This window comes from Sinohyriopsis cumingii, unplaced genomic scaffold, assembly GCF_028554795.1.
Source record: "Sinohyriopsis cumingii isolate HCF-2022 unplaced genomic scaffold, ASM2855479v2 utg001176l, whole genome shotgun sequence".
NCBI lineage: Eukaryota > Metazoa > Mollusca > Bivalvia > Unionida > Unionidae > Sinohyriopsis > Sinohyriopsis cumingii.
The window spans coordinates 4,140,063-4,156,116 of record NW_028315968.1 but is presented as its reverse complement, the minus strand read 5'-3'; the positions used below and the strand labels follow the sequence as shown (position 1 = coordinate 4,156,116).

The 16,054-nt window shown below is 38.5% G+C and overlaps 2 protein-coding genes across 3 annotated transcripts in view; one reads left to right on the top strand and one right to left on the bottom strand.

Moving 5' to 3' along the window:
- The window catches only part of LOC149772793 (NAD kinase-like), a 163,802-nt gene that overhangs the window by 93,572 nt on the left and 54,176 nt on the right, over positions 1-16,054 (bottom strand). The window contains exon 1 of one of the 2 annotated variants that reach the window (XM_089947279.1): positions 1,335-1,679. The exons of the other annotated variant lie outside the window; for it this stretch is intronic. Within the exon in view, the coding sequence (XP_089803405.1) occupies positions 1,335-1,540 (206 nt within the window). The 5' untranslated portion in view covers positions 1,541-1,679. Of the gene's footprint in view, positions 1-1,334; positions 1,680-16,054 lie in introns of those variants that run through there. 2 annotated transcript variants of the gene reach the window in all.
- The window catches only part of LOC149772792 (uncharacterized), a 132,806-nt gene continuing 127,795 nt past the window's right edge, over positions 11,044-16,054 (top strand). Inside the window, exon 1 of the mRNA XM_089947275.1 lies at positions 11,044-11,644. Coding sequence (XP_089803401.1) covers positions 11,163-11,644 — 482 coding nt within the window. The 5' untranslated portion in view covers positions 11,044-11,162. The remainder of the gene's footprint in view (positions 11,645-16,054) is intronic.

Below are 16,054 nucleotides of genomic sequence, written 5' to 3'. Positions count from 1 at the left end.
TTTGAGTTTAATTAAATAATTCAGCTTTCTGAAGAAGGATATTGTTAGAGCAATTATACAATGGCTGACCCCAGGACCTGAAGGAAAACATTGCTTTAAGAGGTATTTATAATAAATAAAGACTCAAGTTAGTTTAATATGATTTTGTTTTTATCTTTTCATATTTGAATTGTTGCAATCACATTTTATGACAAATATAAGTAAAATAAATGGCAATTTTTGCATATGTGTGCGTGTGTGATTTGAATTTTTAACGTAGATTTAAAACAATTTCAGTCATATCGTTACGATGTCTGCAGTGTAACAGTTTTATATTGATGTACAGCACTGGGGCATCATGCAGCAGAAATGTGGCATGATATAACACCCAGTCACATTATCCTGACACCAGGCCCACCAGTCCTAACACTAACCTCTTAATGCTGAGGGACAAGTGAGGCAGCTGTTAGTACCATTTTTTCAAGTCTTTGGTATGACTCGGCTGGGGATCGAACCCACTACCTCCTGCATCTGAGGCGGACACTCTAACCACTAGGCAACCAGAGTGGTAATTTTTGCATATGAAAATTGGAGTCAGAGCTTGTGATTTATTTTTAGTCACTAGCCCTGGGCCTGTGTCAAAAATCTTTTTCTTCGAGTACTTTACTTTCATACTTTATGCTTTCATTCTGTGTATGATGATGATCTTGAATTTTAGTCGTGTGCGACCATTTGATCATGTACGTCCACTTTTTAAAAATTCTGTGTATTTAAAAGCAATTCAGCTTTTATCTTATCTGTCCAACAAGTGCTCGATGTGAGCATGATTTTGAGAAGAAAAAAAACAATAATCTGAAGAAGAAAAACATACAGTGACAAAAATACCTTAGATTACCCCCATGACCAGTTCTGACACAGGACCCGCTCTATCATACGATATAAAAGAAGGTAAGTAACTTCCAGATACTTCGTACCACCCATGACCCTCGATTTCCTTTTGCTATTTCCGTCTTTAAAGGCCATACTATATGGCTTGTTTTCCTCCCGAGATTATATTTTTCTATTCATCAAGCCATCACCGACTATCCTGCGTTGTACCAAACTGCCGTTTTTATCTCGTTTTTTTTGGGGGGGGGGGAGGGGTAACTGATATATATACTGGCTATTGATTATATTCCGAAGCGTGCTAATAATATCAATAAATAAAAAACGCGCTTTTTCTCAACCAGACAAAGTTTAACCATGTCTAACTTCCCCTTTTTCTCAGTTCGTTCAGCATTCTTGAAAACAATGGTTGCAACTTATCTTGTCATAAACAACTGTCACCAAAATTTACATTGCAGCGGTAACTGTACCTGTTTCGTGTATTGGAACTATTGTAGACTGCGTGGTTTTCATGGTTGGAGAAAGTGTCATCACTTTCCTCCGCTTGCAGCAAATTCGAATGACTAAAATGGTTCCTAAGACCGTTTATGCTGGGATCGCTCCCTCCAGCCGATTTCATGTCGCAATTAAGATCGAAAGAATATCTCTCACTAATACTTCGGTTTCTATTAGACATCTTTTGATACGTTATGCAGCCGTGACGTTCATGATACGAATTTCAATGTAACAGAACTGATTTGTCCATGTAACCAAGACTGTTTTTCACGTCATTCGCTGTTTACTATCTCCGTTAACTTGTGAGCTTATAGCCTCTATGCGACTCTGCTTATCTGGCGATTTAGCTATTATCCCTACGTCGGTTAACTCCGAGTTCACGTCTGTATGTGAACATCAACAAATTAGTTCCAAACAAGTGGCCCCCTTGCTTTGTTAATTTGCATGATTTACTAAGTAACTCTAATAGATCCTGGAAATAATTTTAAATTAAGTATAATTCTTTCAAACAAAATGTGTTAATATGCGTTTTTGCAAAGCGTAAAATTACAGATGCTTGGTATGTGAGAAATCTTCATTTTTGGGAGGTAGGTACTTTTGCATGATGTAAAGCGCTTTAATATCGGAGGTAAGTAAATCATCCTTGTAGTTCTCAATTTCCTAACGCCAAATAGATCTCACTGGATAGTTTCGTAATTTTTGCCTCCCTTATTTGTAAGCTAGAAAGCATAGACCTAATTATTATAAGCCTAACATTTACAAATTCACACAGAAGCTAAATCTGTAATGTGGTTTAGATTTACTTTGAGTTAGGCTTGAAAATGGGTTGGGTATTTTTTTTTGTTGTTTTTTTTTTTTGTGACTGCCTGTCACAGTTAGACTGGAGATCAAATGCATAACTAGGGCTTATGTGGCGCTCTACGGTTTCGTATTTTGCATAGGTTTTTAAAGAAATATAATTTCCCCGGCTTTCCTCACTGGTTATCCTGGCTATTTAAAAAAGACCTTGCATATCTTATGTATAATTCAAAGAACCTTTAATTCCCATTATTTTTGGTGTATGATTGGTGGGTGTAATATGGGTTATAGAGTATACAGCTTGGCCTTACTCCAGATGTGCATCTCTCAAAAATGTGCTAGCTCCACTTGATAATTCTCTCTATTGTGCATGTTTTAAATGCAAACAACTTCACCTTACATACTCACTCTCTCAAAAGTACATAATAACAGTGAGCGCCCCCTTATGTATTTACCTATGTCTGCTACAAAGGTAAATATCTAAAACTCGATATGGTTGAGGGGTAGTCGGATAAATCAATCCCACAAATCTGTGTTGATACTGAAGGACTAAATATCATCAAGGGTAAAGGGTAGTAATAATATTAGTACCCTTACTCCTACCTCGTGGACAGGCTACGACATCGTAGCTAGGGTGAAGGGCTGATTTATCAGCCTAGTTGAGGGGTGATCAAAAGTATGCTAATTTGTTATAGCACTAGTGAACTTTATTCATGCATAAAGCACATACTGATTCTTTTCTTTTAGTTGCGTAGTCACAGGAAAATATTCAAAATAGCTCTCTGCTGTCAAAAAGGAATGTAAAAAAGAGGGGTCAGTGGCAGTGATTGTTCAGTATAAAAGCCACCAGTTGCATTAGGAATTAACCTGATTACCGCAGTCAAAATCTCACATGCATGCTTTTTACAAAAATCATAAGTTTGTTTTTATTGTATCTTCAGTATAAAATTATTCTCATTTTTCTGCGGGGGCCGAGTGGTCTAAAGCGCTCTCCGTCACGGATCACTGCCATCTCACCTCTGTCTGCGTAGGTTCGAGTCTTGGATTCGGCCAATGTGGTTATGTGAGAAAGCTTGCCAGTAGCTTCTCGTATGTCAGTGGTTCTTTCCGGGTTTTTTCTCGGGTTCTTCCTCCACCATTAATACTGGCCACCATGTATAGCCTATCGTGTGCTGAAAAATGGCGTTAAACCCTTCAACAACAATAACAACAACGTTTTTCTGCAATAGGTCATAGTCAGATGAAAATTCACCAGATAAAGCATCCAGGACACACGGTACTAATGGTATGGAAAAATGGGAACCAGCCTGGAAATGGAGTATATATGGGTTTGGCTGATCAGGAATGGTTAATAATGTAAGTTATGTTGTAGGAAAAAGAATCTTTTCAGAGCTTATCGTAGTTTTAAGTGAAAAAAGACATTGTTTTATTGATGGAATTTCAGCCCTATAACAGTCTCGAGTTAGCACCTGACTCTTTGGTGCGTAATTTAAAGCACATGTTTGAAACACATGCTGGTCCAGAAAATGCCGCGGTTCAAATCCTTTCCTCTACAAAGAAGCTGACATCCAGGTTTCATCTATACTGATAAATATAGCAGTGTTCGATGTTCAAAATAAACCGGAACTTCTGTAGTTCGCGTCAAATTTTTACATAGGGGCGCACTTAAATAAATAGTAGCAACTTATATGAGAACACGTTCCGAAAATTGGCATTATGTGTGCAAAAGACATTCCGGCTCAATTTGTTTTTAAGTAGACTGTTCACAGAATAATGATATAATGATGCACTCTTATTTGACATAAGTTGTGCAGTGTCTACAACTAGACAGGGACATTTCAATAAAATAATGCCTTAATTTGAGGACTTGCCGTCATAACTTTGGCCGACATGTACCCAAGACAAAACGTACGACATATGCAATGAATTCCAAAATAAACCCAATTCAAAACTTACTCATAAAGATGAAATACGTCCACGTCAAAACATTACCATACGAAACGTACCCGATTCCCACGATTTATTAAAACATCAATTACAATTAAAAACAATTAAAATATGTATACAAAACTTCCGTTCATCTCAGCAAATAAAAAAAGCATAAAGTAGACTGGATACTTTATCAGAAAATTTTAGAATTGTATTTTTTGATTACTTATATAATTGTTTTGTTGATATTTGGACATTTTGTCCGACTTTTGTGCATTGGTTTTCTGCTTAATGGTAAACACAAGTCCAGAAGCTTTCTTCATAATTTAGCTTTTTCTACATTTTTCTAAGCAAATGTTTCAATGTATACCATGATTGCAGTGTCACATATTCCTGCTTTAAAACTGGAGCATGTATTATATTTTTTCCTCACTCTTTTTGAATTTTCCCGTTGTAATTCTCAAATGGACGAACCTCTCCGGTGGCGTAGTGGTTAGAGCGTCCGCCTCGGATGCAGGAGGTCGCGGGTTCAAACCCCGGTCAAGTCATAACAAAGACTTATACAAATGGTACTAACAGCTGCCTCCCTTGGTGCTCAGCATTAAGAAGTTAGTGTTAGGACTGTTCGGCCTAGTGTCAGGATGTTGTGACTGGGTGTGATATGATGTTACATGTCTGCGGCATGATGCCCCAGAACTTGATATCACTAAAAACTGCCACACTGCAGACATCGTAGCGATATAACTGAAAAAATGTTAAAGCTACGTAAAAAAAAAAAAATCCAAATCACACACACACACACACACACACGACGAAGATTTTAAGGAATATAGCTGTAGGAAAAAATATCAAAGCCGTCGTGTTTTTCGCATTTTGTCACAGGATGAATGCACCATTCTCTCTCTCTCTCTCATTGACTTCGTTTTAGTATAGTAGAAATGCTACAATTTGTATTACGTACCAATGATATGTGCGTATAATTTATATTCTGCATGAATTTCATTTTAATCGGTCCTATTTCATCCCCATCCTGTCTGTAGTTAGGGCATCTCTGACCGTGCCGAGATGAAATTACATTTACAATTTAAGTTACATTTACACACATATCAAGAAACCTATAAATTGATCTCGTTTACTTCAAGATTAAATATCGTTACAGAATATCACGGGAATTTACTTCCAATGTCATTGACCCCCTTACATTTCTATAGGTGATTAATAAATTATATCTAAAACCTATACACAACTTATGGAAAATTAGTACCTACTGATATAAGGAACTTGCAAGATGCAAAGCACAGGCTTCGCTGGATAGTTTCGTTCCCTACTTTCTCGGCATGAACCTAATAAGCAAGAGCCTTGTGTTTATATATTCAAACATAATCTAACTCTGCAATTTGGATTGGTTTGCCGTTCATACCTTTTATAGTATAATAGCACAGGAGATCACACGCTTATCTTGGTCTCCAAATGAACAGCCAACTTGTTTTACGGGGTATGTCGATTGGAACATCGCTCGGTCATTACATTTGAAGAAGCTGTATGAATACACATCAGTTTGATCTTTTTGGTAATTAGCCTCTGGTTGATGGCACCATATAGCTTATGGTAGCAAAGGCATCCCATGATTCGACTGGTACTTTGTCTCCGTCTATCTCTATTTTGTTTCATGTGAACAAAGGTAGTTAAATATATAGTTCTCAGAGGCGAAGAATTACATCGAGATTTCTTTCTCGATGTGGCTGCAAACGCAGAGGATGCTCTGACTGCAGTGACTCAATCGGAATATAGTCGGCGTTTCACGTCAAGTGAGAAATATACATTTTATGTCATTCATCACAGTTAATTGTGAACTAAATTCTGAACTACTTTCGTTCACATGGAATAAAACGGCGACAGAAGGAGACAAAGTGACGACCTAAAACAGTCTTGTCCTTTGCTGTCGTAGCATATGTGGCTGATTGCGCCGAGGAAACCGATAGCTAATTCATCTGGCAAAAAGGCGATTTCCATCAATGCGTTTGGAGTACATAAAGCATGACGAGGGACATAGGAAGTCCATGGTCATCCATTGCATCCGATTCCATCTCTAACCGTCTTGAACTTGTCTTGCCACTGGATCCAGATGGTCTAAGATGAGAGAGTGAGGTCGACGAAGTGCAACTCTTCCTCACTTTAAACCATGTCTTCGCGCAAGGCACTTTGTCATCCTTCTCCACAAAGTCTTGTGCGCGATGGACGAGCGACGAAGCGGCAGGTTTGTGTACACTGACATATTTAGCCGCTAGCCTGCACACGGGTGGCTTAGGGCATTTGGTTGTTCTTCACTAACACAGAGCAGCAGTGGAGTTTTGCATCTCCCTGAGCGACTGAGCGTCCATTTCAGGATTCGCACTGCTCACCTCCATTGCGTGAGGAAGGGGATAGAAAAAGCGCCCTAAATTTGCCTGCGCTGTCTTTCCCTAGTCAGCTAAGCGCGGCTGACGTGAACCCTGCATCAGCGGTCGAAACACTACAGAGAAAAAGATGAGGACTATTCCTCTCACCAGCGGCGTACGGAACGTGCTCACACTTTTGGACATAAATGATGGCGACGAACCTCAGTGGAGAACTGCTCTGTTGGGTAGAGAGGAAGCCAGACACAACATCGACATTGCAGCCTTGAGTGAAACCAGGCTTGCAGGAGAGGGCGAACTTTGTGAAAGGGACACTGGCTACACTGTCTTTTGGAGCAGAAGAGGAAGTTAGGAGGCACCTGAGGTCTGTGTCGGCTTTGAAGTGAAGTCAGTGTTTGTTAGCAAGCTAGATGGGCTTCAAAAGCGTTTAAGCGACAGGCTTATGACCACGAAACTCCCCCTGTCGAATGGAAGAAAGCATGTCACAATCATCAATGTCTACGCTCCAACCATGACCAACCCTGAAGAAGTAAAGGACAAATTATATGAAGAACTACACACTATCATACCTTCTGTTCCTGTATCTGTCAAGTTGATTATTCTTGGTGACCTCAGTACAAGAGTTGTCTCTGACAACATCTGGTCGGAAGGGGGTAATTGAAAAGTACGGCATCTTCAACTGCAACATCAACGGTCTTCTATTGCTTCAGACCTGAGTTCATCACCAACTGTATTCCGCCTCCCTACCCGCAACATGACGTCGCAGTTGCATCACGATCTAAGTACTGGCATCTCATCGACTACGTGATAATCAGGAGGCGAGACAGGTAGGATGTATGGGTGATCAAGTCCATGTGTGGCGAATAATGTTGGACTGACCACCCCCTTGTAGTCTCCAAGCTAAACATCCGTATCCTACTAGAGATTCCAAAACGGTTGAACATCGCCAAGCTAAACAACTCCAACACTAAACAGTCTTCTGTCAGCATTCTGGAACACCGTCTTCAATCCTACCCTCTGGACACCAGAATATGGAGTCAGACTGGGCAACCCTTAGAGAGTTCGTCTACAACACTGCTACAAAGCTCTTAGGGCCCTTGTTTAATGAGAATTGCGAGAACATCAAGCAGTTGTTGGCTAATAAACACCACCTTCTCAAAGCGTACCTAAATGATCAAATGTCCACCTCAAAGAAAGAAGCGTTTAGTAACACCAAAATGACTGTTCAGCATAAACTGACAAGCACGATATAACAAAATTTTATGACGCACTGAAAGAAGTTTATGGTCCCTAATCATGATCATCCTCTCTGCTCCGCATAGACGGGAACAAGCTGATCCCTGATAAAGAGACGATTATTATTATTGGAAGGTGGAATGAACACTTCGGCTGCATTCTGAACCTCCCAACATCAGTCAGGGATGAAGCCATTGATCGTCTTCCCCAAGTAGCAGTCAATGATAGTCTTCCACAAGTACCAGTCACTGAATCAGTGGATGACCCACAAACCATGTTAGAGACTCAGGAAGCGATACGTCTGCTCTCTAGCCTCAAAGCACCTGGCTCAGACTCAATTGCAGCAGACATATACAAGGAGAGCGGTGCAGCTCTGACTGAAAAAGTTGCATCAGTTGTTCCAGCTCATGTGGTAGAAAGATAAGATACCAAGGGGATTCAAGGACGCTTTCATTATACACCTATATCAGCACAAAGGGAATGATCAAGCATGTGACAACCACCGAAGTATATCTTTGCTCTCCATTAGCAGGCAAGATACTCGCCGAGATTCCCCTGAACCGTCTCACATCACACCTTGACGAATGACTCTTGCCGGAGAGCCAGTGTGGATTCCGGAAGGAGTATGGAACCTTCGACATAGTATTCGTTGCTATTCAGTTGCAAGAGAAGTGCCAGGTGCAGAATGTTTACCTTTTCTCTACCTATGTCGACCTGACCTTGGACACTGTTAGTAGAGAAGGTCCGCGGAAGATCATGGCTAATTATGGATGCCCGAGAGTATTTATCACCATGGTGCAGTAATCCCACGAGGGCATGGAAGCTAGAATCCTGGACAATTGTGAGACGTCTGGACCATTTCGTGTCTCGAACGGAGTGAAGCTAGATTGTATACTGGCGCCAACATTTTTCAGTCTTATGTTCTCCGCTATGCTCACTGATGCCTTCAGAGATGGTGACGTGGGAATCAGCATAAGATACCAAGCTAAATGCAAACTGTTCAACCTCATATGGCTTCAAACAAAAACTAAGGTCACGATAGGCATCGTCAGAGACGTACTATTTGCCGATGACTGCGCCCTCTATGCTGGCTCTCAAGCTGATATGCACCGCAGCGTCGAGAAGTTTGGGATGCTTGCATACATTTTGGCCTTAAGATCAGCAAAAAGAAAATTGAAATCATGTGTCAGCCAGCTACAGGGAAACCGTATGTTGAGCCAAACATCACAATCAACTGCCACAAACTGTGCGCAGTGAGTAGGTTCACCTATGAGTAGGTTCACCTATGTCGGCAGCACTCTGTTTCAGAACGTCTTTATCGATGATGAAGTTAAAGCAAGGATTGCAAAAGCCAGCACAGCCTCTAGCAGACTACGCGGCAATGTGTGGAACAGAAGAGGCAATAGTCTACAGATAAAGATAACGGTATACTGAACAATATAGTACTACCGTCGCTACTTTGTGCCTGCGAAACCCAGACAGTGTACCAGCGTCATATCAAGAAGCAGAACCACTTCCACACAACGTTCCTCAGAAGACGCATCAACATCAACAGGTAAGATATGCTCCCAGGTACTGAGATCTTGCCCACGCAGGCCTGCTTAGTATCTACACCATCCTGGTGCAGTCACAGTTGCGCTGGATAGGCCATGTAGCTTGCATGCTTGACCGGCTTCCAAAAACACTCTTTCATTGCGAGCTGGAACAAGGAAAACGTTCTAAAGGAATCAAGATGAAACGCTTCAAGGTCACCTTGTAGAAGTCATTGAAGGATATTGGCACTGGCTATGACACGTAGGAGCAGACTGCTCAAAGCAAGGATGTGTGTCGCTGCTCCATTGGAAAAGGAGCTGAATCTTGTGAAGCCAACAGGACATCCGCAGTAGAACAAAGAAGGCAAATCAGGAAAGCCCGATCCAGTGACACCAAGACATCCCCTGTACACACTGCCATATCACATTCAGGGCGCACATTGGCCTCTTCAGCCAGCTGCGCACCCACAGCCCTATCGATCCCTCTCAAACAATGGATGACTAAAGTGGTCCTAGTCGTCTCGACGGACGAACGAATATGGTACACTCTATCAGAGGCAAAACACAAAACACATCAAACTGATGTGAATTCGTGCAACTAGTTTCGATGTTATTTCATAACAGGACGGACATGTCCGAATGCTGTTCCGATCAACGTATCTCAAAATCACACGAGGCCATGCACGCACTGCTTGACACGGAACATGGTTATTTTCCTACGTAGTCTCTACATTTGTTTCTTAGTACTGATGTTTCCGCTGTATTCAAATCCTAATAAATGATACGTTAATCTAAAATATTTTCAACTTTGAAGTCGTGATGAAGTTATTGTCACAGATTATTCCTCATTTTGGAGAGTTTGAACTATAAATAAAGCAACGTGCAATGGGTCACATATTTCACTAGGGGTCACAGAGTTCACTTCCGGATCAGCATCAGAGCCTCATTAATCACTGAGCACGGTCGAGAAAATATACACAGGCAACCAGTTAGAACAAGCTTGACCTTTTCCGTCAAATCGAGAAAGAATCCTCTATCTATACACTACCATTGAGTACTATATTTTGAACTGCTTTTGTTCACACAGAAAACAGTGACGACAGAAGGAGGACAATTCATAATTAGAATATTTTCGACCTTTCCGTAACATATATGGTGCGCTCCGCCAGAGGCGAATCACCAACCATATCAAAGTGGTGTGTATTCATACAACTACTTCTGAGGATTTAAGATCAATAAGATAAGATAAGAATTCTTTATTTCAGACTACATAGTCCAAACGTCTAAATTACAATACAGATATAAAGTAAAAACATTGTAAATATAAAAGAACATATATATCATACGTACAAAGTACACATATACATCAATACAATTAATTGCGCCCTGCATTGTTAAGAATTAAATTAAGTGGCACATTTAAAGAGTAATTTGTTCCATCTGCTAATAATACGAGAATTTAAATGAATGTCATAGTTCCAAAGAGATTTCAATATACAGTTCTTACTACTAGATATTCTTGTCATCATTGAGAATACATACTTTCTCATTACTTCATCAAAACTGAATAATATAATTTACAAACATGTTGGAGGCACTGTTCCATCTATGAAGACCTAACACATATGGGTACAGGTAATTTCGGACCGAGACGATTTAATCTGGAATCGAGATCTTTCGGCCCACTTAGCTACCATATAGCAAGAATATGCAAAAACATAGGGGCACACAATAACCCACATGTACCGAGCGAACTGGAGTGCTCCAAAGATAAAGCGCAGGGACTATTTTCACAAGAACAACAACAATGGCTGCAAACACCTGACAACCCCGCCCAACTTAAAATCGCCTAATTTAGTTAAATACTCGCTTTAAACTTACACTCAAAGTTATTATTTTTTTAAAAGATAAAATGGTTGCTTTAAAAATATTGTCAGCCGTATCGTCAGGTGATTTACAGTTACTACAGACTCTTGGAGGACAAGTGACAGAGGAAGTGTCCGACGAAACTGGTGCCACTTGTTTACATTATGCCGCAAGAAAAGGGATGGTGAACATGATGGAATATTTAGTGAAAACGAAGGGATTTAAAGGCACCGTGCGTTCACGTGTCGGGTCCACGCCCGCACACGATGCCGCAGCAGCCGGAATCCTGGACACACTTAAGTGGCTTCTTGGGAACACGGATTGTAAGGTGGATGATCGAGACGGGGCGGGTGCCACCATACTTCACCTAGCATGTCGCCATCGCCATACACACGTGGCCAGATGGATTATAACGGAGTCTAATTGTGATATTATGATCAAGACATCCACTGGTGCATTACCGCTTCATTTTGCTGTTGAAAGTGGGGACCTTGAAATTGTAAAATTGCTCCTGACAGAAGCACCTACGTAAGTTCAGGCAAATATTTTCATATGCAGCATAACATTTCGTAGGCCTATAAATCAGCCCGACACCACTATGATATTGACTGTTGGTTTAGGGGCTGATATTATCTATTCATTAAAACCTCCAAAAATCTGAAGACAATCTGGTCAGAACACATCGGTAAACATTTCATACACTTACGGGTATTTCTCGTGGTTGTTGAGCTACTGTCAGCTGAAGAGTTCTTTTGTCAATATGTACGTAATATTTCTGGATCAAATTTGGCGACTTCAATTTAATCATGGAATGGCACAACCCTCTGTTCTGTGGCCATTTTGAATTTTATCCTAGATATGACTCTTACCAAATACTGGTAATTGTCTAAACTGTACACAGTTGTGTTCGGAAAGATTTGTATGCAGCAGAATTGCACATTTTAATAAGTAGGTGACATCATACACACATATTGTCCATCAGTATCAACTCAGATTCGAGTGTGTGTGTTGATTTATCAGACTTAACATTTCAATGCAATCATCTACAATGCATTTGACAAACTTGTGTGTGTGGGGTCAGATATGAGTAGTTCTTTCTACATCAACCCCACTTTCTTTTCCCCATATATATACACACACAGACACACACACACACACACACACATACATGTATATATATATTCAGTCCTCATACTCTATATTTTCTTTCCTTATTCTCTGCACATTGGCTCGTCCTGTGTTTTTGACAGTTTCTGTTTATGGTTTTAACTGGTTACTGTTAGCTAACTGAAATCTACTTAAACAGTTGATATTTTATTCAGATTTGATATGAAAATGTCATATTGTACATTGAATTTGTATATTCATATGCTTCTGTACTTGAAAAAATGAGTATTGCAGCAAAACAAAAGCCGTTTGTGTTAACCATTTTGAAACCACTATGTTATCTCTCTTACACAAGATAGAATAGCCTTATTTTTAGAAGAGCATTATAAATTCATTCCCTGACACCTTGATTTGATAAAACAAAAATAATGTTCTGAATATTTTAAGCTAACTGAGAGCAAATGACAACACAGTCTATGCACGAGTTATCCAGGAAGTAGAAAAGATGTGAATTTGAAAATATAATGACCTACATTTGGTGAATAAATAATTAAGAAAAAGTTTGATTGCCTGCTGAAAATGGGAATATTAAAGTAAAAAACTGAATTAAACTCCAAAACTTTTTTATTTAAAGTGAAGGTAAATTTTTTATATGTAATAAGCAAACAATTAGACTTTACTCCAAAGACAAATAATGGCATGATACAATCCTTAGAGGCACCAGATTACCTGACATCACATTATATAGATATTAGATGTTTATAGCATTACTAGTTTACCATTTTATTTTCGTCCATATTTTTTACTGTACTAGTACATGAGTAGTTTCCCTTGGAATCTTGTTACTATTTTAATGATATTAACAGCATGTCTTCATTATTTATGATAAAAAGTTCAAAACATCTTTTCTCACAAAACATTTTATTAGTCAAAGTATTGCAGTAAATATTGAAAATATTATATTTATGATCCTTTAGTCACATGTTGGACATGTGTCACATTTGCCCATGCAGTGTCCAGTTAGAATTTTGTGAGACATTCTGGCCAATTCCAACTTTTGGAAAATCTTCAGAGTAAAAAAAAGCACAAAACAAAAAGTAAAACATATATACATCATGTTTTACTTATTTACTAGTATGTGTCCATGTGTTAAAGGTCACTTGCCACATATCAGGAAATGATAAAATATTTTTTTTCCTGTTACAGAAGTAATGGTGAAACCTTTTTTCATCAAGGTATATGTCCCAAGACTAAAGAAAGGAAATAATTTTGCGCTGAATGTTGCCCCCCCCCCTGCTGCACGGTACAATATGATAGATAAACAAAACACGTATTTGAAAATAAAATGAAACAAACTAACCTTTTATTGGTTTCACTTATTCCTTCTTTCTTCCATCATGTGAAATGTATTAAAGAAAAAAATTCATCCAAGAACTCTTATATGTAGCGGAAGCTGGCTGGCGTATGCATCCTTATGTCAGTTAACAAGATCGCAAAAGAGATGGAAATATCAATCAATGGCTTGAAGGCACCTGTCATTCATGTATGATACATTTTAAGGTGCAAAATGACCAAGATTGTATCGTATCCAGGTTAACAATACGACGGTATCTGAAGTAAAAATCATTATTTGAAAATACATTCACTGTGAGTGCAAATGATAATCTTTTCACTGGCATGGGTTACAAAAGTATTATTAAAGCAAGTTATTGCTCTGTATACTCTTTACCCTGCAAATATCAATGCCCGTTTATATCGATTATGATTCCATATGGTAAACAAATAGAAGCCCAGGTGATGAATAAACGTTACTGGCAACAAGTATTAAACTTATTGCTTGAACTTACCAACAGGATATCAGATACAAAGGTTATTTTATTACAAAAGCAAGCTAACCCTGGAAACAGTTGACATAAGGAAGCCAACTTTGGTTCCTTTGGATTCTTTTAAGTGTGCCAATTTCTTTTTTCTTTTTTTATACAAAGTTGGCAGACATAGGGAAGATTGTACTGATTCCTTTTTACCTGTATTAATGCGAATTTAAAAAATAATTTGAAACAATAGAAGTTTTGAAAGTGACATTATATAGTGCATCATGCATGCACTTCATTATAAGGCTGAACAATAAATTAGTTTTTTATAGTTCATCTAAATGTTCCCTATCCATAGTTTATAGTGTTATATTTTTTGAGAACAGGAAGCATGTACCTCGTCTTGTGGGGATAAATGTACGTCATTTCCAGTTTGTGTCCTCTGTCGGTGGAAAATTGTAGCAAAGGGGAAGTAGCAGTGTTGTATGCTTCTGTTTCAAGTAATTATTATTTCTTCTTTACACTTGACAGATTTTGTATTCTTTTTGTGCAAGTATACCTAGAAAATTGTACATCAATATTGACAATTACTATTTTTATAAATGTGCTCTCAAATGTTAGTACAATGTCTTTCACAGTATCAGCCATAGTGTAAGCTTAATAATCCCATTTTAGTTAAGCTTTTAGATTCTAAACAACAAAGAACACATACATAGCAAAATCCATCTACTGTACAGTACCTACTGGCCATTTCATTTTTTTTATGGTGGAGAAGGGGCTGTGATTTTTTGGGAGCTGAAATGTGTTCTTTTTTCATCTCAAGGTAATTAATATTTCTTCTAAATACATGTAATAGCATGGATATAATATGGTGTTAATTTGCTTTAAATTAAAGCAGGATATTTTATTGCAGCTATTTGCCTCTGAACATCGAATTGTTGGTCATTAGCATAATTGCGCTTTATTGTGGTATGTGCCATAGTTTGGTAAAAATACCATTGTACACAATATTTTATGGTACATACATGCATCCATCCACCCATCCATCCAATTTTAAAGAAACTTGCAAGATGACAAGTCCAAGAAATTTAGAGAGAGAGAGAGAGGTCGTATTCTGTTGGTAATGCTTTATGTTCTGCAAGTTTTACACCCAGCAAAATATGACCTTAGAACATACATCAGGACATGTGTAGTGTTTATATGTATTTCATTCTTCTATTATGTTATTATTCTTGTAGTCAGTTTAAAGGTCCATCTCACATCTTTTCTTGCAAATGTGATGTGAATATTTAATGTTGAAAGAAATCTGACAAGTATTGACTAAATATAATTCAACCTATCAGTTACATTTTAGTCATAATATTTGTACATATTTGGTATTCACCAACTTTCTGGTTGGCCCCTAATCTATGTACAAGTACATGTCTGTATTTGCTGTACTGTAGCTATATCTGCATTTGAACCTATTCTGAGTATTCTCATCCATAATGATTATTTATGTACCACCCAATGGACTAAGAGAAAAGAGTGAAAACCAACAAGTTTTGTAAAATTCAACAAATAATCTTTTCCATAGAATGCAGAGTGAAAATTTAAAACAGACTTAGAATATTGTGAATTAAGTTCCAAAATGGTCATAAAAGATGTATCACGAGTCCAAGTTTATTAAGTTCCAGATCACTACCATCTCACCTCTGTCTGCATGGTTTTGAGTCTCAAGATTGGCTAACATGGATATGTGAGCAAGCTTGTCAGTAGCTTCTCATAGGTTGGTGGTTCTTACCAGGGTTTTCCTGGGTTCTTCCTCCACCATTTATACTGGCCACCATGTATAGCCTATCTTGTGCTGAAAAATGGCGTTAAACCCTATAGCAACAACATAACATTTACATATTTACTTATAATATTTTTGAAGCACTTCAATTTTCAGAATATAGTTTTAAGGTGCCAACAGAGGTAGATAGAAAACAAAATGTAAAATAAATATAACATGATTTCCTTAAAATATTCCATATGATAA